The 26,820-nt window shown below is 46.5% G+C and overlaps 1 protein-coding gene across 1 annotated transcript in view; it reads right to left on the reverse strand.

Moving 5' to 3' along the window:
• Nucleotides 1-9,227: 9,227 nt before the first annotated feature.
• The window catches only part of CASQ2 (calsequestrin 2), a 32,323-nt gene continuing 14,730 nt past the window's right edge, over nt 9,228-26,820 (reverse strand). The window contains exons 3-11 of the mRNA XM_064644429.1: nt 26,530-26,630; nt 24,204-24,315; nt 23,302-23,375; nt 22,714-22,844; nt 17,868-17,913; nt 15,073-15,127; nt 14,282-14,382; nt 13,815-13,889; nt 9,228-10,042 (exon numbers count right to left, since the gene is read on the reverse strand). Coding sequence (XP_064500499.1) covers nt 9,833-10,042; nt 13,815-13,889; nt 14,282-14,382; nt 15,073-15,127; nt 17,868-17,913; nt 22,714-22,844; nt 23,302-23,375; nt 24,204-24,315; nt 26,530-26,630 — 905 coding nt within the window. The 3' untranslated portion in view covers nt 9,228-9,832. The remainder of the gene's footprint in view (nt 10,043-13,814; nt 13,890-14,281; nt 14,383-15,072; nt 15,128-17,867; nt 17,914-22,713; nt 22,845-23,301; nt 23,376-24,203; nt 24,316-26,529; nt 26,631-26,820) is intronic.

Raw genomic sequence — 26,820 nt, forward strand, 5'->3', positions numbered from 1 at the left:
TTTGATTGTCCTACTCCTTTCTCTTATCCTTTCAGACGAAAAGCTCTTCTGGTCTTCAAGCATTCCTTAGCTGTGGCTAGGAGGGGCCCTGCAAACATGTGGTTTAGCCTTTTTGAGGCTGTCTTTTTGTCACCCTCGTCCTAGGCCTTTCTGATCTGCCGCGCCACAGTAAAATGCAAACTCATTTATCACTCCTGAAGGAAGACTGGTAGGTGACTGCTTTGAACACCTGAAATCTCAAATGATGGGGAGCAAATGCAGCTGGGGAGGGGGGCATGATTAGAGCGGGAACAGGTTTTTCTGCCTCCTGTGTTCTCATAGTTTGCACACAAATTATGAAGTGCAGGATTCATTGCCGAGTTCCTTATTTGGCTTTGGTGAGAAGAAGGAGTGGCAAGAGGTAGAAAAGCCAGTGCTCCTTGTTGGTGTGGATGCAAGACTGTGCTCTTCTAAAAAAATGTGTAGAGATCTCGCCTCAATAGCATCTCTGGGTGCGGCTTTCCCCACCATCAGTTTCAATATGCTTCATGCCAAGAGCTGGGAAAGACCAAGCAACTGTGCCCAAGGAAATGTAGGAGCAGCTTTCTTGCCTAGACATCCTTTGGTACCCACTCTTCGAGCAAGCCCCCTTTAAGGCAGAGTACCTTGCCTCACAGCTGTGCCCTGCCCAGCAGATCTTGGTGTCTTCAGCTACTGGAAAAATCCACAGGATGCTGCTGTGCAGTGAAAAAGAGTGCAGCAGTTGTGGAAATAAGCAGCACTCACAAACACACTTGTGGAGAGAAACAGCGACATTCTCTGCCTGGGGGGAGTAGAATATATTTGGGCTACAGAGAGCTGAACTGAGGCCTGGGAGGAAGCAGGAAGGGTGGGATGGGGCTGTGTTCTGTTCTGCCTCCTGTCCTCCCTTGATCTCCGCTTTTGATCTGTCCCCCTCATCCTGCTGATGCTTTGGCAGTGCCCAGCCCTGGATTGTTTGGAGGGCAGCTCCCGGAGATGGGCAGGGAAAGGAAATGGCATTGCTGCTGCCCTGCAGAGCCTACAGTGGGGGTGCAACCATTGCTCGTCCCCACCTGCCCCCCACAGGAAGACCTGACTTGCTGGACTGGAGCTCTGTAGGTAAAGCCTCTGTGGGAGTCGGCCACAGGTGTGTCATGGGAAGGTGAAAGCAGGAGGAATTTGGCATAAACAAGATACTGCACTTGTCAGACTCATCCAAGGCTCTTAGTTGTGTCTTTACATGTGAGTTCAGTGTGCTCTGTTTCATTTGTGGGTTAGTGCTAATACTGAATCAACACATGACTGCTGCCATTCATGGCACTTTCTCCCCTGCTGTGGGTTGTGAAAGCTGGTGGAAGGAACAGGCTTTGCTAGAGGCACTAGTTCCCTTGGCCTTCGCCCAGAGCTCAGCTATCTGAATCATAAGGGGCTGTGGTATGTAGCTCAGCAGAAATTAAAGCTGAAGGAGCTGATCTGGTTTGGCCAAGTCATTCGCTGAAGTTGCAAGGGCCTTTGAGATGTGATGGAGCCTGAGGTGCAAAATTGGGTTAAGTATTACAGATACAAACCTCTGACAGAAAGGGGAGGGAGGCTTTTACTGGAAAAACACCACCACTTGGAGGGACCCGGCATCCTGAACCAGAGGTAAGGACCTTCTCCTGAGGGGCACACTGGACTTGAGGAAGAGTTGCCTTTCCTGCAGTGCCTTTCCTGACTGTATGGGAATGAAACACTGACTGCCCTGAGACAGCACAGCAACAACTAGTGGTGTAGGGTATTTAGTGGCTGAACTGTGGCTTAATTCCTAAGATCAATTGACCCCCATAGGTGATGGAACCAGGCCTCACAGCTACGGATGATCGGAAAACATCAGCTTTGGGGAATGAAGTGGGGATCTATGGGGCAAAGGGACCACATGCAGTCAGGGTATAACAAACAGGTTAAGAAAGGGATTTGTCACCTTCAGCAACTGGCTCCACAGCCTTGCTTGAAGCACTAGCAACACCTCAGCGTACAACTGTTAGCTAAATTAATAGTTCAATGAGACATCTGGCTGAGGAGGTCAGCAGGGCTTCAAACCCCAAAACAGCTTCTTCCTGTGCAATGAACTGGTTCTACTGTCTCAGCCCCAGGTCTGGACTCCTAGGAAGTACAGTTGGAATCGACCTTGAGGGCTTCCAAGGGGCCCTGGAGCTCAGGGCAAGTGGGGTGGGTACGAGGGGAAGGGGATCTCTTAGCAGGACATGGTGTCTCACAACAGCATGCAGGAAGGGAAGGTGTTTTGGGAGTTGGCCAAGCAGAGTGCTTTGATTTGTCTTTCAACACCATTCCTAAGTTTATGTTGGAGTGGGAAGGTGATGGGTTTAGGTTACAGTCCTTTCCGGTATTGACAGATAATCCCCTGGGGCAAGGGTATCCGTTCCCTTTTCACGTGTGCATCCATGCACCGCTAGGTCAGGAGGTGCTGAGAGAGAAGAGAGCACTGAGTACATGTCTGCAGAAGTGAGCAGGGGCAGTGTAGTGGGGTGATTGCATATGCATAAATCACTGTCTATGAACAAGGTTACCCGAGTTGCTTTGAAATGCTGTAATAAGTTTTACAGCCCTGCTGTGAGCATGTGTGCTAGTTTATGTCGATGTGTTGCTAATAAAATGGGAAATACGTAGTAGTCTGTGTTCAGGTTGGGGCCCACTGCAAAACTGCCAGCCTATTCCAAAGCCCTGAGCTAGTCTTCCCTTCCTCCAAAATCTGGGGACCTGAGTGGAGTGAAGACTTCTGTCCAGGACCTGGGGCTCGCTGTGGTTCCAGCTAAGTTAGTGCAAATAACCTGGGGACACAAGAGTCCGCAAGCAGCCGTACTGCTGGTTTTTGGCCTCCCGAAGCCCATGAGTCCTGCCCACAGGAGCATGAGAACCATTGTTTGCTGGAGGGACCACAGCCAAGACAAAGGGAACAATCAGTCTTTGGGCTCTGTGTGGGCAGCACTAAGTACAATTTAGAAGAGGATGAAGGAAGATAGCTTTTACCTTGTTTGGATGTGCATTTGGGACAGCTCAGTGCATCCACCTTGCTTATGTATCAAAATATGGAGCAAACAGCAAAACCGAGAGAGAGAGAGAGTAAGACAAAGAAGAGGCAATGTGAAGTCAGTGGAAGAGACCTTGGAGATTAGGGTGTGGTTTTTCCCTCCGGCATCCTTAGAAACATGAAGGTACAGAGATTTAGAAAAATGAAGACACCACAAATTGCTCTAGGCATGAAGCTACTCTGTAAATTGAAATATTTTAAGTCTCTTCCAAAGGCAAAAGTCAAGATTCCAAATGGTTAAACATCTACAGTCTTGGTTGTCTTTCTTTTTCTCTTTTTTTGCTTACTTATTTGAAAAGGTAGCACAAATGAAAAGTGAATGCATGGCAAGGAGCGAGTTCTTGACAAAACACATTTGATTCAGCCTCTTTGAAAGTTTTAAGAGACGTTCAGAACATTATAGCTCTTTGGACCTCTCTTCAGCAAGTCAGATGTTGTGGGCATGCTTTAAAAGAGGGAACAAGAAGGAGCTGATTATATCTGGGCCACAGATGTGAAACAGATCTGCAAACCTTTTAGCTTCTATTTTGTAAAAGCTCATTCCTGAGTACTCATAATACCAGATCCTACAGTTAATTATAATTTTGCTTTGTAAGTGGTTGTGAGAAACTGGTTTAGTAATTCAGTAACTAGACTGTGGGAAGCTGTGCAAATTCTTTCAGCAATTTCATTTTGTGGGGACTGAAATGTTCCTCAGACATTTAGTTACTTTTGTTGTTCAATAACCTCTCTCTTTGTCACTAGCAGGAGCAGGCCTTGGACGTGTTGGACTGAATTTTAAAGCAAAAATCTAACACCAGGCAAAATTCAGGGCTTCTCTCTGGTCAAACATGACTTTACTTTTACCTGTGTAACTGAGGGAAGGACCTGATTCAAGCTGGGCTTCCTCCAAATCCAAAAGCAGAAGATGAGGTTGCCCATGGCTATTTAAGTCATTTACCACCCACGACTGAAGGAGAACTCGGTCAGGACAACCACTGGTTGTGTCTCCGGCAGGGAATTGGCTTTCTGGCTGCTGTTAAAGTATGGGATACCCCCTCCAGCAAACTCAGCTCATTTAGCCCTGGAGGCTTATTTATTGTATGTGAAGCCATGACACTTGTCTTCTGCTCAGATGGTGAGCAGAAGTGGTGTGATCGCTGGTGTCACTGGGGGTTACTGGTCTCTTTCCATGGTGGCAACAGTCAGGGCTTGATTGCAGGGTGATGGTTCCTCATCTGGATTTTGGGACAATGGGAAAAGATGCCCACCAAAAAAAAATTCTGTTTTTTCCTCAGTACCCGGGCTGGTGAAATGGCTTCTCCTTGAGCATGTCCCACCTGTCCCCCTCAAAATGAAAGGCAGTGACAGCCTTGTTCGACTGTCTTTCCCCTCAGAAAGGAAATGTTGCCCATCCCAGTTGTTGTCTGTGCCAGTTCCTGGCAGTGGTGTGGGGGAGGCTGCTGTCTCCTTGGGCTGGGATGAGCCCAAGCAGTAGGGGCAGGGAAGGGCTGTGTCCTTAAGTGACCCTCAGTACCATATGCTGTGGGGGTGGGTTAAGAAAAAGAGGAAGACGGGTTAAATAGAAATGGAGAGAGAAAATAAAGTAGGGGAACCAGTGAGGATCAGAAGAGTAGAAATTCAAGAGAGATGAAAAGAAGGTGAAAAGGCTTGTTTTCTTCTTATTTTCCATAGCATTAGGGACAATGCCCTTTGACAGGGGCTTGGCAAGAGAAAGCATGAGGGGGGAGTGAGGCACCGGAAGGATCTTTGCTTCCGTCTCTGTTTGTAATCTGATTCCAGAAATGGATCTTCAAGCTGCAAGAAAGTTCTGTAGCTTTTTTTTTTTTCCCTTTAAATAGTTTAGCACCTTTTAAACCTGGCAGAGAGTGTTCAGGGAGCAAGGCCGAGAGGGCTGGCTCTGCACTGGACCTGCCTCATGACCTGTGTCATCATTAGACAGCATCTTCTGCCAAACAGGTATGAGAGCCATCCCATGGCTGTCCCCCAGGGGTACTGACCATCGAAGCACTGCTTTGCTAGATGCCAGTGGTACAAGGGAGTGGCAAAAAGGGAGCAGGGGATGCTGCAGTGCAGTGGGTTGACACACATGGTCTTGGGTCTCAGGTGGGACACAGTCCTGCTGGTGCAGCCTCATTACTGAGGTCAGTTATCCTGCCTGCTGCTCTCTGCTGCTTCCAGTTTCTAGCAGATGGTCTTGCACTGCATGGCATAGACATGCCTGGGGTGTAAAAGCAGCCAGGAGGCAGGGTGCTTTGTCTCGGAGGGCCTTGGTGCTTGTTGCCTGTTTACCTGCTCCTCCTTTTCAGGCACCCAGGTCCAGGCGTTGGTGTGCAACTGGCTCTGTGTGAGACTTCCTCAAAGCCAAAGCTCAAAGCTTTGCTGCAGTGGAGATGAAGCCAGATGCAATCTTGGCCTCTTTTCACAGGACTGCAAGTCAGTGGCAGCTGGGAAGTGATATGTTCCTGTCTAATTAATTATTTTCCTGGGAATAAAAGACGATGTTTTTTGTTTGGTTTCTGTAATGAATTGATCATTTCTTTAGGTATGATGTGCAGACAGACATGAAGAAGCAGCTGGTGTCCTCAGCTCCATGTTCATGTTGGTGTCTGGCTGAGCAGCTTTGTTTTGGGATGGGAAGCAGCCAAGATCTCTGGTTTCACTATGGGTCCATTCCTCTCCCAGGGGAGACACAGGAGCCTCAAAACTCCTCAGAAACATCACAGAAACCGCTGACCCTGAAACCGTGGAGTAATCTGCTGTTTCCAAAGTTCCTCTGTTGTCCCCTCCTTCTGGAGCTGTTTCCCAAATGGTTGACATAAGCTCAGAGCAGTTTTGGGTTCACAGAGCCTCTACGTCAGTGACCTTGGGCCCACTGCAGAAACTTTCTCCTCCCTGCTGCAGTATGATAGCTGCAGGATGTGGCTCCTGGTGGATTTCCATCTGCCTTGGTTGTTGCCCATGAGCAGCACGGGGTGGCCTGTGGTACAGCACACCAAACAAATCCCTTGGCTGTGGCCTCTGGCCCCGTGTCTGGTGACTGGGAGGAGGTGGTGGTGTAACTTGGTGTTCTTGCCATGTATCACTTGTGGGGGGGTGGGGTCCTTACTGTCACTGGGGGCTGGTAAGACTATCTTTTGGGTTATTTTGGGTACTTACTTGGCAGTGGTGGATTAATGGTTGGACTCGATCTTAGGGGTCTTTTCCAACAAAAAGGATTGAATGATTCTATGAAGTAACTGATCAGCTTGAAGTACTCACATTTGGATGAGGGAAAAATCCAATTACTTGTCTTTATGTGTGTTAAGACTCATTTAATATGTCTTATTAACATGCTGGAGAAAAAGAACTATTCTTGAAGAGAGGGACAGTCTTAACAGATGTGCTTGCAGAAACACTCAGTGCTGCTCATGTACACAATTTCTTTTTTTTTTTTTTTTAATTAGGGTTTTTTTGCAGGTTCTTCACCCAAATCAACCTTTTGCTTGTCAGTGTGTAGTGGGGGGAGTTAGGCTGACTTAGTTCCTCAGGGCCACCACTGCCTTTCAAATGCCAGTTGTACCTAGTTCTGACAGAGGAGCCCGGGAATACCTGTGCCTGGAGTCCTGTGTGTCCTCCCCATACCACTGTTTTACTGATCCCTGCAAGGAAGTCACTCAAGTTTAAGCTGCCATCTCCTTCACAAGAGGTATTGCCTCATTCAGCAGTTTGGTTGCTAGGATCTTGGGCAGATGGAGTGTTACAGGTAAATGGGTTTGCTGCCCACCCATCCTCATTGCTGGAATCCTTCCTCTGCTGCAACATTTCTTAACTTTTCATGTGTTTCTCCTAAAAGCTGATAATAAACAGTTCCTGTCTGTGGGCAAAGAGAATGATGAAAATTGTACTGGGGGGATTAGGCAAGAAAGAAAGGGCAGCCCCATCAAGGACTTCACTGGCACCACGAAGGAGTGGCAGCTGTAGCATTAGCCCTTTCATAACTCAAGGAAAACTGTCCATAAAACACTGGCACCAGTCCACCAGCCCCTATATGAGCTCAACCTCTACACTTCTACATTATTTATTCTATTTTTCCCCCAGAGCTCTGTTGCTTTGAAATATATGAATGCCTGTGAAACACCTGTGCACTTGAACGTGTCCATGGCATTATTTGCAGGGTCTGCCTGCTCTGCCTGGGTAAGCTGTGCCTCTCAGCGCGTCTGGAGAAGGGCACATTAGAATAGACAGGCATCCACAGCAGGAGGGGAGCTACATGGAAAGTATCCAGGTAGTTGAGATGTCTGGAGACTGTGCTAGTTAGGAAAGGCAGTAGAGCAGCTCTTCATTTATTCTTCGTATTTAGAGTAACTGATATGGAGCTGCAGGGCCTGTGCAGGCTGTTGCCTTATGAAGGGTGAAACTGGGCATGTTTAACTCCTAGGAATAGCCCCAAGGTAAAAATAAGCATGTATTTTTCTCAGGTAAGTAGTTGTCCCTTAATTGCAGACTGGGAGACCACTAGATGGCCAGTTTTGCCTCTTCTTGCTCTTTACCAGTGTGCATGAATGAGACCTTGAGTCCTGCCTGCTCCCTCTCTCTCTGAGCCAGGGTCTTCCAGCAAACCTTTTGAGGAAAGAGCTCAAAGGAAAGAGTAGAAGGAGAGTGCTGGGCATCCTGTTGGCCGGGAGAGAGGCAAATATGAGAGAAAAGGAGAAGGGGACCTCCATGCTGAGAGCACTCTGCATTTCAAGGCTTTTGAAAGTTGTTCGTCACCCCAGAGCAACCAGGTGAATGGTTTCCCCCAAAAAGTTGGTTCGTCTTCCAGGCAGTGCTTATGTATCATAAGGAAGCAAGAAAGCATGAAAAGTTGGCCTGGGGGCTTTGCTGCCTTGTCTATTCTTCTAATAGCTGTTTCTTAAAAGCACATGTTGAATGTTTTGTATTCAATGAGGAGCTAACTTGGCCTACAGTCATATGCCATATTAGCACAGTATTCATTCATATGCATAGAGATATATAGATATCCAGCCATGTGTTGTTCATACTGGCATTTTCTACCAAGGGATATGGCATACATAGGAATATATCAATACTTCAGCTTTTTTATACCAGTAGTTTCAAATTTCTGTTTCAGCTAATGTAGAGGAGAGTCAAAGAGACTGATCAACAGGCAGCAAAAAAAAAATCTATAAAATCTTGCTTTGTGGTTCATCTGATAAAGGAAATATATACTGTGTGAACCTTGTTTCTCATCAGGCTGATTCACACTTGTGTAATGAGCTCTGATTCTCCTGTCCCTCACACTGTTATTTCCTCTAATATCACTTACCTCTGACATAAGCCAGTAAAAGAACAGTTAGGACAATGTTTTCCATCTGTAGCAAGAAAGGAGATGCATACCCTACCTATGCTAACAAGCCTGACCAACCAGAGAACATCCTTATAAATGTGTATATAGAGATAAAACTATCTCTGAACTCTCTGTTCATTGTACTATTGTCAAACCTAATAAGCTAAGACAATTGAAATCTGCTGGCATGGGAAAGCAGGGAGATTTAATGCTGCCACAGTGACCTGCATGTGGATGCTGCTGCACTTACCAGGACTGTGTTGCAGACCCTTTGCTTTGTGAGCGACCCCCTTGACTGCAAACTGGCACCCTGAGCTCCTGCAGTCAAAAGATGCTTCTCACAGGCTACTATGGGACATCCAAGTCTCTAAGCAGGGAGTAACTGTGCAACTAAATACTTAAAGCCAAACAACTTGAATCCATTCACCGCTCATTGCCCAACGTACCTCATCCAATATCAAATGTAGTTGGATGGGTGTGTTCCCTCTCAACATCTTGGTCATGGGAATAGATGCTACGTGGGCTTTGAGTGAAGAGTCAGCTAAAGCCAGAAGGTCATGGGGAATAGGAGAGCTTCAGGGTGGGCCCCTATGGATGTTTCCATTGGCTTGACTCAGTGCCATGGTCTTCAAACTCAAGAGTTTGGACTCAGACCTGGATCAGCCTTTCCAGCAGTTCAGGAACTTGCGAGCTTTTATGCCTCCTATCAGACCATCTGCACTTCCCCAACCATGGCCCGAGCTTTCAAGAAAAGAGGTTCAGACAGAGGGCATGGTGACTGGTTTTGCATCACACTGCCAGACAAGAATATCCTGTTGTTATGTGGAATCACTGAAAACTTTAATAGCATCCCTAAAACCTTCCTCCCCTCCCAAAGCATTTTGCTGCTCCTAGCGTTAGCTAGGGACTCCCGCAGCAGGACTTGCAGGATTGAGTGGTCTTGGCAGAGTATCTGCAAAGGGCATTGTGTTTAATAAAAGGACTAAACTTTACAGTGGCCTTCTCAATGTCTCGAAGGGAGATTTGGTCTTTGGATGTTAAGTGCTGGGCTGATGAACATGGAAAACACAAACTGGCTCCCTGCGTCCCTCTGGCAGCAAGCAGGCAGGCACTTTTCTCCTGCCCTGGGACACTCGGGGCAGATTCCCTGCAGATTCCTATTGTCCTTACTAAGGAGGCATGATTTGCAGCGGTGCTGGGTGCCTGCAGGCACTGCCCACCACAGGGGCAGTCCCGGTGGCTCAGCACCACTGAGAATCAGGCCAGGGGGTCCCGGCAAGGGCAGGGGCAGGGGGAGCAGGGCAGGGGGCAAATAGGAGCAGCGGTGCTTGCTCAAACACAGGCCTTCCAATGGAAGGACCTGCCGCAGGGGGAGGGCTCTCGGGCCCCACAAGTCAAACTGCACAGAGTCACAGTTAGTCATCGTCATCATCGTCGTCATCATCATCGTCGTCATCATCATCGTCTTCATCGTCGTCATCGTCATCATCATCGTCGTCATCGTCATCATCATCATCATCTTCAGTATTTATCTTCCCAGAAAGCACATCTTCTATCCAGTCTTCCAGCTCCTCAGCTGTGGGCAGATCATCATCATCTCTGATGTCCATCCAGATGCTGTCAGCCTGCAGGGACAGGTGATGGGGGATTAGCTGCCCTCAGAGACACAGGCAAGAGATGGGGTTCACTACTATTGTAGGAGTAAGGATTGGACCATGGGTGGGACACAGGGTTGGTGGCAGCATTAGCTCCCTCTTTGCCACAGCTTGTGGGCAGACTCAAGCAAGGCATCTCTCGGCCCATGCACTGGGATTACCGCTTCTCTCTGTAGTGTTGTTGTATCTGGCCAGGGGTAGTGGGACTGGTCAATGGGTTTACATGGGTGTGTGGTATTGTGTGCCTTGGGTGAGATGTGTGATGCTGCCTGTTCCTCTCCTGCACTGCCTACACCTGTGAGCAAGAGCATTGCCTACCCAATGCATTGTCCTCACTCTGTCTGGGGAGTTCTGTAGACTCCAAGTCTACATAAGAGATCTCAAAGAGACCAACTGTGCCAGTTCCCCCTGCATTGCCCCAGTTCATAGGACATCACAGCATTTCCCTCCTTCCATCCTGAGCCCTTTTGGGACCTCTTCCTTTGAGATTTTATACCCCTCTGTCATCACTCCTTCTCCCCAAACTTTTACCATCACCTTTGCTTCAGGATTGTTTTCTGGACTCTCCACTTGTGATAGTGGTTCCTCCTCTTGGAAGACCCTTTCCTCAGATCATCTCAGCCATGCTACAGTTGAAAAATGGTGAAAACCACCAATGCCCTGGTGCCCCTGCTCTTTCCCTCCAGCTGTCTGCATTACCTCCACAAACCAGAGCGGATGGGGGAATTCAGTAAGAAGATGATGACTAAATTATAACTGTTATCCAGGGACAGCAAGCATAGCTTGAATGGTCTCTGAGGCCTGGAAATCAAGATTTTCCTCTCTGCTTTGCTGTAGGTTCCTTGGGTAAATACCTGGGTCAGCCCCTTTCCCTTCACTGCATCCCTTCCATAAAACAGGATCAGCATCCTATTTTGCAGAGGTGCTGTGAGGTTATCTCATTCAGTGTTTGATGTTGTAGAAGCCAGTGATCTTCATATCTCAGAAGAAAACTACCAGCTTTTGAAAATGCATCCAACTTCTTTCCCTGCCTGTGCTATCTAATTCTCTTTGGTTTATGGCTTGCTAAAACTCTAGACCAATTTCTGCTCAAGGAAAGCTATTTCTCCCATACAGTATTTTCCTTCTAAACTACCAAAACTGAAATAAAAAATAGCAATGGAGAGGCATGCAGCTCTTGCTTCACACAAATGATCTTGTCCTTAACCTCAGGAATATTCGTGTGGAAAAAAGTGACATATTTAAATAATGGGAACAGGAGTGGCCCCATTTTACCTAGAGAAGATGCTGTGCAAATAAAGCAGCGATATTTTGCAGAGCAGAGCATCATGGCCCTAAGTCCTGAGCCACCACAATGTGATGAGCCAGTTGGGGCAGCTGGGAGCTCCAGTGTTTGTTTTGGCAGGTTTTTAGAGAAGATGTGGGGTCACAGGGGTTATGTCCACAGAAGCCAACAGCAGTGTTTATTTTTACTCTGTTGTGTAAGCCCCACTTTGTACCTGTGTAACTTGGCTGAATGTTGTGATGTAACACTGAAATAATGAAATGAGCTCAATGTTTGTTTTAGTTATCACCCACCAACCTAGAACTTTCTTAAATCTCTCTCGAGAAATAAAAAATGGACTTAAGAAGAATGAAATAAAAACTGCAAATACTATAATCAACAACCTGAAACATTTACTATATCAAAGCCAGATAATGCATGAGTTTTTACAGGTCTCTGAGTGACTGCTGAATAATAAGGCATATGTTCTTACTTAATACTGCTTTCTATATGATTCTCATGCCTCTGACAATCCCACTTCCATGAATTTCCATTGATTTCTGTTTAATGTAGCTTTGACATGACTTAAACATGACCAGTCACAGTAAATATAATGAAGGAAGGTACTGCAGACTAGTGAGAAGGTCAAAAGACTGGAAGACTTGGGCTCTATTTTTGGCTTATCTGTTCATTCCTCTTATGATCTGAAGTGACAAGTGCTATCTTGGTCCCCTTCCCTTTTGTCTCTCCCTTAACAATTCTGCTAACAAGGCTTAAATCACTGGGTCTTCATGGTCTGGAGGATTACTGCTCTATTACAGGTAAAGAACTCACATCCAGCCAGCGCTGCAACCACTCAGTGACTCCCAAGTCAGCCTCTCATCCCCATCAACGGGATGGGCAATATCCAGGGGCTCTGCCTTCTTCATGACACCATCACTTTGCCTTCACCATCCCATCTCCCATCTTATGGTCTTACAGCATCTGCTTTAACCATAGGCACAACCGTCCAGTACACACTTGCTGTCCCTCTTTTTCTGGGGCGATACAAGACAGAGGATGTGAAGGCTGGAAGCAAGGTCAGTGGTGGTGCCAGAACCAGCACCCAGCCCCAGACATTTGTCCCAACTCTTAAATCCCTCTCTGCTCTCTTCTAATGAAACATCAAGTTCACATACACTGAAATTGCAAACACAAAGTCAAGCACCAATTTACTTCTGCAGTGGAGAGATTTCTGTTTCCAGAGACTCTTACATACCCACACAGGTTCATTTTTAAGAGGTTAAAACACCTGGCACTTAACCACCAAAAACAAACTCAGGTAATAAGTGAGCCAGGCTGCAGCATGCTGCTTTATGTGCTCTCTGATCATCTGGACTGCTATGGTCAGACTGAGGAGAAAACAGTTTCTCTCTGTAGTCGTGTTAGGGCTGTGAAGCATGTTACACTGCACTTAGCAACTCTCCTGAGATCTCTGCTGGTGAGAGTCAAATGGGTCCCTCTCCCACCTGCCTTAAAAACTCACAGTGTGTGGGTAACCTGATGTCAGTCCCGTGGCTTGCTGGCTTGAAGGCAACCATAGTTAAAACAGTAGCTGCTAGAAAGTTGGCTCAGTAGCACAGCTGTGAGTGCTGTGGGTGCTGTGGGTACCACCACTACTGCAGCTGTGCCAAAGCAGCACCTGCCTCTCCAGCTCTCCCTCTGCAGTGCTGCTGGCTGCGGGACGGTGTGGAAACCCTTCACTACCACCAGGTATGGCTTGGGTGGGTCTCCTTTTCCCACCCAAATCCCCCCAGCACTACCTGCATGGCAGTGGCTGAGAAGGAGGAGGGCCTGGATGAATCTCAGCACACTCTCTTTACCACAGGAGGATCCCTCGATTACCGGTTTATGCTGTACTTTTATTAAAACTGTGTATTTATTTAGTTTTTTTCAAGCTGTACAGTTTCTCCCTGTCATCTGTTGGAGACCATTTTTCCCTCCTACGCTCAAGCTGTGCTATTCTGCTTCTGCTGCAAAAACAACCTCCTTTTTCTCCTCTTCTCTTCCCTAAGCATCGCTTTCTTTTCTCCCTACACACACTTTTCCTCCACAATCCCACACAGGCTGTCACAGCAGGGAATGGATAAAGGTTCATGCTGTGATTTGGGGTGGAAATGTGAGACCTTGAAACCTAAACTGGGCAAAGCCCTGAATCTTAGGCCACAGGGGCTGGTCCTGTCTTCAGTAAATGTAGTTTGTGTGTGACTCAGCAGCAGAAACACACTCAGACCAAAGCCCTTAAGCTGGACATTGGAGCTATTAAGAACTCCACTGCTTGTGGGAATGGTGAGATCTTCACACTTTTTCCCAGGGCAAAAGGCTGGTCTACGTGTACTTAAGAGCAGAAATCCCACTGATTCCAGTGGACCTCAAGTCCCATCCTTTCTAGCACCCTAATCTTGGGGTCCCTGGATTTTCTGGGCACACACTACTCACGTCTGTGACATTCACCACCCCGATCTGTGGTCTGAACAAGTCGATCTTGAAGGTCTTCTCCCAGTAAGTGATCAGCTGCAGGAGTGAGAAACAAAAAGCTCAGGAAAAGATGTTTGTAATGCCCCCTTGCACTAGGTTAGTCAACTGGGCTGTGGTGTGAGGGATGTGCATTGACAAGTGCATGGGAGAGAAGAGAGGCCTGAACATAAGCTTGGGTTGCCACACTTGGCAAAGGAAAATGCCAACTCTGGGAATGTTCCCAAGATAACACCTTCATGGGAGGCAGACCCAAAAGACCCAAACAACAAACTCTCAAGGGGATTGCCTGTGGTCCAGTTTCCCATCCTTCCCTCTCCCAAATTCCCTGGGCAATACCTGCACTTGTATGTGTGCACATGCACACACACCCCCACACCCACCCCATCCACGAATTAAACCAAGAAAGGCAAGGAGCCTCTGCCACTCACCAGAGGAAAGTCATCAGGGTCAATCCAGACAATGCTCAGGTCAGGATTATCGGTGTTGTCCCTGGCAACCTGCTTCAGAATTTCCAGGAACTCAAAACCGTCTGAAATGACACATGAACCACTGTAACTCTCTCCTACAAACACACTGGCACTTTTTGCTTGTGGGGTTTCCAGCTTCCCTGGCTCCCCTATGCACACAGGAGTTGTTTATAGTTCTCATTAAAATGCTGTCTCCCAGCGCTTTATTTCGATAATAAAGCTTTTAATTTCAGGCATCCTCCCCGGGTATTGAAATTAGTTACACATGAATTAAGTCTCATAATCCTTCCATGGAGTGGAACAATGTCACTATTTTCTTGTGATGAGGGAGGAACTGAGCCCCCAAGAGGCCAAAACATTTCGACATGCTGATGGCTCTGAGACGCATTGATGCCACGGCTTTTCAGGAGTTTGTGGCCTCTGGTTTCCCACATGCCTATCACACACCCAGACTTAAGCACTTTCCCAGATTCACACAGCAAGATGGATGCAGAGTTAGGGAGAAAATTCTGGTGCTGGGTGGAGGGGATGACTTTTTTTTCCCAGGTAGTCATCCATTTATATCCAAAATTTGAATCCCAGCTAGCACGCCTGCTAGCATAAACACCCAGAAGCATCCTGGCTCCCCATCCCATCATGCTGGGGCTCCCCATCCCAGCCAGGGTGCTAGGCTCCACTATGCAGACAAAGCACAAGAAAACACACTTCCTTGAGGGATGGAGAGTCACACAAGGAAGAAAATAGCCTTTTACCTGGGTCATCTTCTTCAGCGAAGGCTACGATGTGGATACCCTCCATGTCATCCTCCTGGAAACAACAAAACCATTACTGATGGGCCAGGGAGGGAGGGCAGAGTCTGGGCAGTTGCTGGAGATTGAGAGCAGTGGGATGCCTTCAAACAAACAAGAAAATTGCAAATGGAAACTTGACTGGAGCCCCACTGAGAAGCCAGAAATGGAAGCTGAGGTGAGGCCGAGTCATGAAGGTATTCGGTGCTGAAGTGGGTAGTTTGGGTAGTGTTGCCGAAAGTCTTCAGTTAAAAATGATGTGTGTGCACCATGATGGCAAAGGTGAGGGAGCTTCTGATGGTGTGGGGCAAAAGTTTGTCTGCAGAGAAAGTCGAGGGCTCTCTAGCATGGGAATATAGGCTTCCCATTCATGCCTGAGGCCACCTACCCTCCTCAATTTGCAGATCCCAGGGGATAGTTTACAGGGAAACAAGTATCTGTCACCATGCTTAGTCACAGAACATGCTCCTCGGGGACCAGCAAAGGAGGTTTTCTCACAATATGAGAGGAAAGGTGGCTCATTTGGACCCCTTTTGGGAGGTGAAGGGTCTCTGCTTTAGGTGAGGCTCTCTATGAGCGGTGAGAAGAATTGAGGGGGGGCTCATTTCAGGGCTCCAATGAGCGGAGGACAGAAATGACAGGCTGCTAGGCTGCTTTTCTCCATGAGACACATGAGTAATGGGTAATGATATCGGCAAAGGCCAATGGATCTGCTGGCCGGTTCATCATCCGCCTGCTATGAATGTCATCTCTGAATTATCCCATGGATCGGTTTCGCCTTCCTCACCCGCTGTCGGTCCTGGTTTCCATTTCAATTGGTTTTAATGCAAGAAAAAATTCCCATCTAAATGCTAATTTCTTTTCCCTTCTGAGCCCAGAGGTGACAAAGCCACCATCAAAAACTGAAAGGGAAAAAGCCCCTGAAAGATTAAGTGGAAAACATTATCTTTAAAAACAATAGCGGATGCTGAGCCTTTGTGGATGTCTTCAGGGAATATGTTTTCACTGGGACATTCTGGGCAGATTTACTTGGAATTCAGACCACTTACAGCTGGCAAAATCTGCACTGTTACTTTTTCTTCATATTTGCCAGCAGCATTGTCAGACAGTAAAATAAAATGTATGTATATATGCCATATATATTTATATGTGTATAGCTATATAACATAGCTCTATTCTGACCTCCAAGGCAGCAAATGAAACTGGACTAACTCCAGTGAAAGCATTGAGCGTGTTGTAAACTTCCAGTGAGATCAAAATCCAGCCCTCTCTCTTCTGTAGGTATGAGTCCCCTGCTTGTAGTGGAGGCAAGCTCTGTATTCCCAGGCTGCTGGTAAAGAAATGTCCCACCGCTGTGAATTCACACTTTTCCTGAGGCTAATTTAGAATATGTTCAGTTTGAAAGTGAAATTTGGGTCTCACTGAAGCTCCGTTAAAAACCTTGGAGGGGCTTCAATGGATCTTGGGAGCTATGTTCTATACAGAGTCTGTATTTCAAAACAAAATGAAAAGCTATCATGCCTAAGTGACTCATAACTCCTGGTTCAATTTTATTACCTCTTGCTAGTTGTATTAAAGACTCCCAAGGTTTTTGCCACTTCAGAGTCTCGCAGCATTTCATGTTACACAGCCAAGCAAGGGGACATCTGAATATGCTGTTATAAACATGTCAAGCCTTCTGGAGGAATGACTGCATCTTCCTTAGTGTCTGTAAAGCACCTGTTCATCTTTGTTTTTCAGCATTCATCTGGGACTTGAGGGTCCCTGACTAGCTTTTAACATCGTATTCATTCACAGTGAAGGGATAATTTGTTATACACAATTTTTCTTTCATTTTCACTCTTTCCCTCTTCCCCAACCCTGCAGACCAGGGAGAGTGTGTGATAGGGGCTAAACTGCTGGTTACTTCTTCACAGTTGCTGATTTGCAGCTTGCATACAAGATAGTAAGTGCAATCAATGCATGATCTGCTTTGAAATCTATAAAATTAACTGTACTGCCTGCCCTCACTTGCATTTTGAATTGTACAACTACTCTGTTACTTTTACAAGGACATGTAGTGAAAGGGTGAGGGGGAAAAGGTAGATTTAGATTTAGGAATTAGGACTTAATATTAGGAAGCCATTCTTTACTGTGAGGGTTGTGAGACAGTGGAACAGGTTGTCCAGAAAATCTGTGGATGCCCCATCCCTGGAAGTGTTCAAGGCCAGCTTGGATGGAGCTTTGAGCAATCTAATCTGGTGGAAGACATACCTGCCATGGCAGGGGGGTTGGAACTAGATGATCTTTAAGGTCCCTTCCAACCCAAACCAACCTATGATTCTGTGAATTTCCATGAGACATCTGTACAATCTGTGCAGCTCACTCAGCAAGAAGGCCACTGAAATCTTCCTACTACCGACACTGATATCCATTAGCTGAGATGGAGCATCCTGCAGCAGAATGTCCTCCACAGCTCTGTCATGGTCCCTACACAGGCCCAACACCTGCCTGCAAACTGCTTGGCTTTCTCTCTTCCATCTGTGGAGCAAACGGGACCCAGTTCAGCTGTCCACTGCTGTTGAGCAAAGCATTTGAGCACACTGTTTGAACTCGGGCACTGAATCACAGCCAAGGCCTTCCCTTCTTTGGAGAAGAGAGAAAGTAGCTTTGCAAGGAAGGAAAGATAGTGTTTTGCCCAGCCAGAGACTGGAGTTGGGCAGCAGTTCCTTGTTGAAAGCTGGCAGGGGACACAAGGCTTCCCACCCTCATGTACTTACCCACGTCTCAAACATGTCCTCTGGGCGCAGCTTCCTCAAGGTGGCCCTGAAAGGAAGACAGAAATGCTCTTTGAGGACATATCCAGCACTGTCACATGTGATGCTGCCAGAAACACAGAAATGGTCACCATGGCATATTTGACTGTGGCTGGATCAGCCACATTTTGAATGCAAGTGTGGGGGCACTGTAGGTCAACTTATGCTTTTACTTACGGTGATAAAATCCTGCCCCTGGCCCCACTGGAGTCATTGCAACCACTACTCATGCTTGGGAGGATGAGATGCCTCTCTGTGCTGGGATGTGCTGGTGAATTAGTCTCACACGTGGCAGATTGTTCTGTCTGTGCTGAGAGCATGAGGTGACCCATTCACTTTTGTCTTTCTGTTCTGGGACATTCCTAACGGGCTTTGTCTCCCTTTTCTCCTGGTTTTACCTCAGCATAATTTCAGCATAGAAATCCCTCCAACCTCTGCTGACACAAAGAAGACAGAATAACCTCTGAAGAAGATTTATAATCTAATAACCACCGAGAACAAAATTTAAACCCTAAGACTAGTCAAAGCAAATTTTTTTGAGTAGTTCAAAAAGGACCAAAAAATTAAGAGTAAATATTTTCAGACACAATCATAGCAGGAAGCTTGTCAGAGAGCCTGGCAGGCTGCGAGTTGACTGTGGTGTTAAAGGGGCACCCAAGGAACACAAGGCCATAGCAGACAAGCACAAGTCATCCTTTGCACCTCTGCTTGCTATGACATCAGGTGTTCATGAAGGATCCCCCAGAAGAGCCGGTCTCTGTGGCTGACCTGTCCCAGGACCTGTTGCAAAGAGAAGTGTCAGTCTATGAGGTTTTAGAACAGATTGGTAAAGGGAGTAGAAGAGCGTTGCCAGAACCAGGTGGCATAAGTGAGATGTGTAACTGTAACCTCTCACTTCTGTTTGCCCTGCTATCAGAGCAGTGGCAACAAGAGCATTTTATAGAGCTTCCTGAAGGACCTGAGGAGCCACAGATCTGGAAGGGTGACTTCCTTATGAGCACAGTGCTACCAGCAAAGTTAGAGCTAAGAGACCTTTGAAGGAACATAACATAATTTTACAAGAGATGCATGGCCTTTAGGAGGAAAGTTGTGGCTATGGAGTTCCCAGAGCAAGTCAACGAGTGCGGGAAGGTATGCTGGTGAATGCAGTGAGTGGCCTTTGGAGAACCATTGGACAAGATCCTTTATTAAAGACTCTCAGGGAAACTGAGCTGCAGTTAGATCAGAGGAGAGGATCCTCCTGTGGATTAATACCGTTGAAGAGTGAAGATGAATGTTCAGTTTTCATGACAGAGGAAATTAACCAATTCATAGCATATTCTTTGGCATGATCACATGCATAACATATTCTCATATAGTCTGAAAAAGATGGGAAATAGGAAGATTTGCTTATCATATCCAGTTCTTTGATGATAACAGAGGTGATACAGAGAGATCTCTTGAAACTTGAGTGTCTGCATGATAAACAGTCATATAGCAAGTAACACACTTGCAGAAAACCAGCCCTGATTATACAGGTGCAACAGTGTGTTCTAAATTAGTTGTAATTAATTATTGCCTCTCAGGAAAGGGGGCAAGTTGTAACAAATTGAGAAAGCATCAACTCCAAAGGAAAATGGCAAAAAGAAGGTTACAAACAGTTGGGAAATTACTAAGGAGGACATATTATACCCTCATGGCAATGGAGAGCTACACTGTGCACCTCCACAGTGAATGTATGTGTAGTTCTGGTCATCCCATCACAGAAATGACACGAACAACTGAAAAAGGCACATGGAAACGTGGCAGTGATGAGTGAAGGTGTGGAATGATCTCTATTTGGTGAAGATTAAATAGATAAGAATTCTTTATCTTGTAAAGGAGGTGACAGAAGAGGGATTTGGCAGGGGGTCTAAAAAATCAAGAATGGTAAAAAAAAGTGAATATCTTAGAGCATGGCACTAATAATGCCAAGGTCGTGGGTTTGATCCCCGTATGTGCCATTCAGTTAAGAGTTGGACTTGATTATCCTTGTGGGTTCCTTTCAACTCAGAATATTCTGCAATTCTCTCCCTACAGATTACCTGAAGTGTTAGTCATTGTTCCTCTTAACACAACAGTTAGTAGGTGTCCAGAGAAATCATTAGGTAGCAGGTATAAACTGAACAAATAGGAATGGTCTTTTGATGCAATGCATAATTCAGCTGCTGAACTCATTACAGTAGGGTATTTTAGCATCAAAATAGGAATAAGGTAGAAACTACTATAGAAATTGAAGAAATAGCCAATAAGATATACAATTTTTGACCTAGCAATCCTCTCATTGTTAATAGTCCAAACCCAGAGGTTATATCAGGTGAATGCATATTACGTATTTAGGCATATTTGTAGCTTGCTTTCAAGACACTTTCCCTAAGCTGTTCTCTGGGACAAGCACTTGGAGAAAGGAAACTCAGTGGGAAGGATTTGATCACACCCACAGGAACTGATTGCTGTGTTGTTGCTCTGGATACCTCCCTATGCTGGAGGGAGCGAAGTAAGTGGGGTTTTGTTAAGTAAGAGGGAGCAGAATTCAGTCCCCCAGGTTGCTACACCACAATTGCAGAGAACTGGGGGTCCAACCCCAGCATTTTGCATGTGAAACAGGCATAAACCCAAAGGCCTCTTGCTGCAAGCAGAGGAGCTACCATGTAATTTGGTTTTGTGCAACTGGGAGCAAAATCTAGGCTGAAACCTTGGAGTCCCAGCGCCTGGTCTCTGCGCCCAGATGGAAACCCATCTGCTGTGCAGCCTTGGACGAGTCACCCCACCACACTGAACACCGACCTCCTGACCTGCTCAGGAGAGGATGAACTTTCCCACCACAGTCTGCAGCTGCCTGGAGAAGCCTCAGCTGGGAGGCTGTGTGGGGGCTCCTCCTGGGCAACTGCTTCAGATCCTGTCTTGAGGCTGCGATGGAAGCGCAGCAAATCCCAGTTTCTGGAGGAAGTAGTAGTGAAGCCTGCTGGGGCACAGTACTGGGGAGCCATTTTTGCAAGGGCTCTTTAAGGCATGACAAAGAGCCTGGATGGTGCTGACCAGTAGTAGCTTTCCCCATTGATGTGACATGGCTCCTTTAGTGGGATGGAGAGGTAGCAGTGGGCCGTTGCACCTCAGAAGGGTTAATCCATGCCCATGAAGTAAGAAAATCTGTTGTGTGAGGGGGAGGAGGCCAATGATCCTCTATACCTTCCTGCAGAGAATACCCTGCCAAGTTGCCTACAGGGAACCAGCATGTGGCAGCTGCTGAGGTTACTTCATTTTAGTCTACAGGTCTGATCATTTCCATGTCTGACTAATTCCCATCTGTGGCTTTAGGTCCTTTACTGGTGGCAAGGTAGGAAGAAGTACTTCTGCTCTGAGACACTCAGCATTAACTGCTAGGAACATTTCACTGTCACCCCAGGGTTCCTCCCCTGCCACAGCAGCACCTTGGTGGGTTTGGGATTTCAGGCATCCGATTTTACAAGACTCCTTTTAATTCTCTTCCGAGCCTTGGCACTTGCAAAATGCATGGCCCACCCCCTTGATCCTAGCAAGGACCACATAGCATCTTGAAATATATAAGACTTAGGGCATTTTGCTGCAATTTTGTGCTGGTGGAGAGCTTGCCTTATTAGGCTAGCATTTAGCTGACTGTGCTTAATCAGCCTCCTGATGCTACTGCTCAACAGAAAGAGTTTGGAAAAAAAAGATGGGAAGGACTGAGGTCAAGAAGTCTCAGAGGTCAGCAAAGTGAATTTCAAGTACATGGGAGATAGAGGAGCTTTTCATGTTTCAGAAAAAGCAGAGCTCTGTTTCCTAGTCTGGTGAGTTGTGGATTCCAGAGATGATCTTCTGTCTCTAAACCCTCTGTGGTTGAACACAAACCACCAGCTGAGCCCAATTTGAGATCCCCCTCTATATCAATGGTCCTGCTTTCCTGAAACTCTGGCCTGGTCCCTTGAATGTCTGCTGGGAAATGCTATTGCAGGAGCAGCAGGTTAACTGTGCCATTATCCTGCATGGTGTTTTTAGGGGTGTAAAAACACAGCACCTTATTGGTAGCTGTGCCTGTATATTTAACCTCACCCTTTTACACAGGATCAGCCTCCCCGGTGACTTCCAAAACATTGGTAGCTGAGTCCCTGAACAACTGTGCAATAAACCTGATTGCAAAAAGCATGGAGCATCCACAGCTCCTGTTGGGTTGATCAAACACTGTAGGTGCTCAGGACCATTGCCACATGAGGCTCAACACAGCCATGACAGCAGTGGCTGCCTCTCTGTGCCCTTTGTCAGCAGGAGTCTCTTAGTCCATCGCAGTTCCTCCGAGCTTGGTCTAAGCTCAGAGCCTGCCTCCAAATGTACCTGACATTAGGAGAGGAATATAGCCATTAGTGAAGCTGTTTTGGGGAAGGATGGGACTGGACAGATTTGAATTTGACTTGAGAGGCCTTGGAGAAGATTATCTTCTACACAGACCTAAATAAAAAGCATGGAAAGTAGGCCAAGGTTTCCACTCTCCACTGCTTTCAAGCCTCCCAGCTTTTTGAAGGAGGACTAACTAGGGAGGAAAAGGAGGCTGTGTTGTCACAGCCCCATTGTAGTGAGCTCTGATTGCTACACAGATACTTTTACCTCTGGGACTAGCGAAAAACCAGCCACAATCTCCAACCTGGGTCAGCAAATCATGGGAAAGGTGGTTGTCATGCTGATTTTTTCTGAGAGGGTTGCCCTAGAAAGGCAAAGTTGCAATGACAGACACCTTTACTCACCTTCCTTTTCCAGGAGCATCCTGTACACTACGTACCTTCTGTGCTCTCTCACAAATTCAACCAGCTCCTCTTCTGTGTAAGGCTTATCAGGGATGTGAACAGGCTCATCCATAAATGGTTCATAGAAGTCCACCTCATTCATCTTCAGACCTAGCTTCTTGGCAACCTGTTACAGTGCAGATAGTCAGAGGTGAGACAGCCTGATGTGCCTCTTTGCCTACCCAGAGTCTCTCCTAGTGTCAGAGCTGAGATCAAGGTGCTTGTTCTACCTCAGAGTGCACTCCTAGGGATAGCCCACAAAACAGAATGGATCTTTCCTTGGTCGAAAACCCACTGATGCTCTCTCCACTACTGGTGTCAAGCACTGGAGTAGAGCAAAGCCAGACTCAAGGTCCCGCAGACCTGATGGAGGTCAAACCCATATCAGGACCTCCCTCCATGCTGCAGAAATGGCCTATTATCTTGTGACAGAGCCAAATCCCAATGTGGACACGAATACCACAAAATACAGGAACACTGAAAATGAGAAGCTGGAGCCAGATAATAAATTTGGGAACATCCTGAGCTCTCAGAAAACAAGTGGTGGCATCTCTGAGCTCCCATTTAGGTCTGTGGGTGCTTACCCCTTTGTCAAAAGTAGCAAAGAACTTGATGTACGGCTGGAATTGTTCAGCAGCTTCTTCAAATGCCTTGAAGTCTGGAAGGAGAAAAGGGGAATGAAGAAGATATTTCACAGACAGCTGACCACAGTTTAATCAGCACAGAAGGCATCAGGGAAGAACAAATATAAATTATTGCAAACTCCAACAGATGACAGCCCTATGTTTCTTCCACCCTTTCAGGGTTTACACAGAAGGACCATTTCAAGTGGAGCAACACGCTGCACAGCTCCACAGTGCTCAGGAAAACTACAGATCCCAGCACGCCAGACTTTGTGGCTGAAATCAGCAGCACCATCAAGCAGGTCCAGAGGTAGTTCAGCCTGGGAAATACATACAATTGCTCCAGCATTAATGATTGCCACCATTCCCTAAGCGGTCACCAAGCATTATTAGGCATGCTTGTCCTGCTGCAGGAGGAAGGGAAACAAGGTACAGGAACAAGGTATGTTTTTACTGTTACTCCTAACAGCACAGTGCTGGGTTCCAGCCTGGCAGGAGATCTTTACAACAGGCTTTTCCCACTTCTCTTCAAAGTACTTATTACTGAATTTCCTTACCCAGTATAGCTGTAACCTCAACTGATTTTGGGTGAGGTAAACTTACTTTACTTTAGGAGCCCTGGATTATGGCCCTCTTCTCCTACCAGCAGACTCCTTGTAGAAGGGTCATGCCTGTTGGTGTAGGAATGGGCTAGTGCATAACACCAGCAGAAACTTATCTGCAACCCCACCTCATCTTCCATCAATTTTCACATTGTTGCACCCTACTATATACCCCTAACACCCTTAATGTTCATGCAGAACAACCAACACCCGGCCCCCTGAGCCCCCAGCCCGGCTGTAAGCCCCACAGGAACATCTTACGTTCAGAGTCTTCTCCTTTAAAGTAGCCGATGAGTTTGATTTCATCATCGATCTGGTCAAAGGCCTGAAGCTCCAGCTTGCTGTTTATGACCTCCACGGGGTCTTCTAGCAACTGCCATGACAAATGCATGTGATAGCACAGTGATTTGCAGCACCAACCTATGCCTGGCAGGGTGGGTCACAAGCAGCCTAAGTGAGGAGAAAGGGGTCACCCAATTTCTTCGCTGTTGGAAACCCTAATTAGTGCTCTCTGCCTTAATGTGAGGAACCGAGAGATGCAGGTCACCTTCAAAGGGAGACATTAGTAGGTTCCCTGCATAGGTGAAAGCATCCAGAGGGAGGCTGATAGAGGACAGGGTAACCTGAATAGATGCTGAGGGACCTGCTGTGATGAGAGATGAGGGGTAGCAATTGCAGCTGGCTTTAGGGAGGCTGAGAAGAAGGAAGAGCAATCAACAGGAGTTGGTATGAACACTGTGAGCTTCTGTAAGTGATACATATATACCTACATCTATATATACCTGTTTTCAAATGTCATTTGGTGGAAGAGTTCATTGCAAAGAACTTGCTTCTGAAAAACATTAAAACCAGCACACTAGAGGGTGACCAAACAGAGGTTTGGATCAGTGGAAAGTCTGGATGTGAATTTTCCTGGCTGATGCTCCTATGAAGAATGGTTTAAACCCAGGCTTTGGCCCCACACACATCACAGTGTTGATGAGGAATCTGGAAGACCTATCTGGCACTTTAGCCTGCCATTGATTCAGACTTTGTTTCTGTTTTCTTAACTAGTCACTGCCGGTGAAAAGATTCAGTCTGATTATTTTGCCCAATAATACTGGTATAAATCAGGTGCGTTTTCACTAGAGGAAAAGAAAAACAGGCAGGCCACTGTACAGCCTACAGAGGAGCAGAGAACCTCTGGTTCAGAGAGAACCTCAGGTTTCAGATCAGGCTGCTGAGGCATCACAAATGTGTTTGGTTTTATTTCCCTGCTTTACCTGCTGTTACCCTGCCAATACTTTTCCTCTTGAGTGGAAAATGCCCAAATAGAAATCCTTGGTCTCTTCCTTTTCACAGAAAATGATTTTTCAGTGTCACACCACAAGGCATAGCAAGAAAAACCTCATCAAGCACCTCACACTGCACTCCTTGTGAGCAATGCTCCGACATGAGGCTGTGCCTCTGCTGCACCCACAGCAGTATGTGCAGTTTCCTGCTGCCAGTGGCCTGAGCCATGGGAACCAGGGATTCCACTGCTGCAGGGTCATGGCAAAGCCCTGACCGGTCTGTGGTCCTCCTGAGTGGGGCAGATGCCCATTTCTGTCCCTGAATCCACTAGCATGTGTTTTGGCCACAACACCTGATGCATACAGCCACAGACATTGTCACAGAAGAGCTGAGGTTCTAGGTATCTGTTTCTCTTCCCTGGCTGTGCTTCTTCTCATCGGCAGTCCTGCACCACAGGTGACCATGTAGGCAACCTGCCACCCTGGGAAACAAACACTGCCAGCTCCACTGCTCGCCTTACCTCCCTTATCTGCTTTACTGCATGGCTGCTTATAAAGGAGTCTCATTTCAAAGGAAAGCCAAACCACCACAAAATGTTTTCATTACAAAGCAAAGACCATGGTTTTGGGCTGTTGCCTTTCCTAGGAATAAAATGCAAAAAAAGAGAAGTGCAACATATATATGGGGGATTCAGCATCTTTTTTCATTTAGGCACAAAGGTGAGTACATCATTGTGCCCATGCACGAAATGACCCAAGAGCACTTAGTCCTAGGGCCTTGACCTTCTCTCACTCATGGCAGTGCAATTTGGGAAGTTGCCTGAAGAGATATTACATTGTAAGTGTCTAGAAATGGGAAAATAGTTTGCAGCATAAGGCCTTTTCAATGCACCAAGCTCTTTTTAGTTGCTCTATAAGAATCCTACTTCTCATATTCTTTTTTTGAAAATAACTTTTCTATTAAAAAAAATAGTGTGGAAGACTTTGCAAATGGCAAAGTGTTTGCACACCAGCTTGCTAACTGAGATGGGTGATCAGCAGTCAGTTATGTGGGATTGTTGCTGACTTCCATTCAAATACTCCATAAACAAGAAAGAGGGCAAGACAAAAGAGGTTGGTAGCATATAAAGATACCGGCTTCCCTGTGAACTCATGGTCAGACAAGTATTGGGGAAGATGGCAAATGCCATCTCTACCAGTGAGTAGCAAACAGATGGCATTTCAAACAAAGATACGCTTGTGATTTTTAGCAAACTCAGTATTTGCAAGGTCTTCTCTGAGAGGCTTTATCTAGCTCTGAGCTTATCTGTACTTACATCCAAGAGGAATTCCACCAAGACATCTGTGGCCAGTTCCCCATCAAATTCGATCAACCGCTCATCCTTAAAGACATAGAGACTTCCCTCTTCAAGCAAGCCTGAAAGAAGGAGACAGGAACCATAACGTGGCTAATGTGTCACTAAAAGCATTTTTACTGCAGAGTATCTTGCTTGTTATTCCAACAATGCTGTCTGGGAAAATGCAGTTGCCAGTTAACTGTGTTGGTCTACTTAGAAACAACCTGAGCAATCTCCTGACTGATGGCACAGCAACAGACCTCAGCCAGA

The sequence above is a fragment of the Pseudopipra pipra genome, chromosome 2, assembly GCF_036250125.1.
Source record: "Pseudopipra pipra isolate bDixPip1 chromosome 2, bDixPip1.hap1, whole genome shotgun sequence".
Taxonomy (NCBI): Eukaryota; Metazoa; Chordata; class Aves; order Passeriformes; family Pipridae; genus Pseudopipra; species Pseudopipra pipra.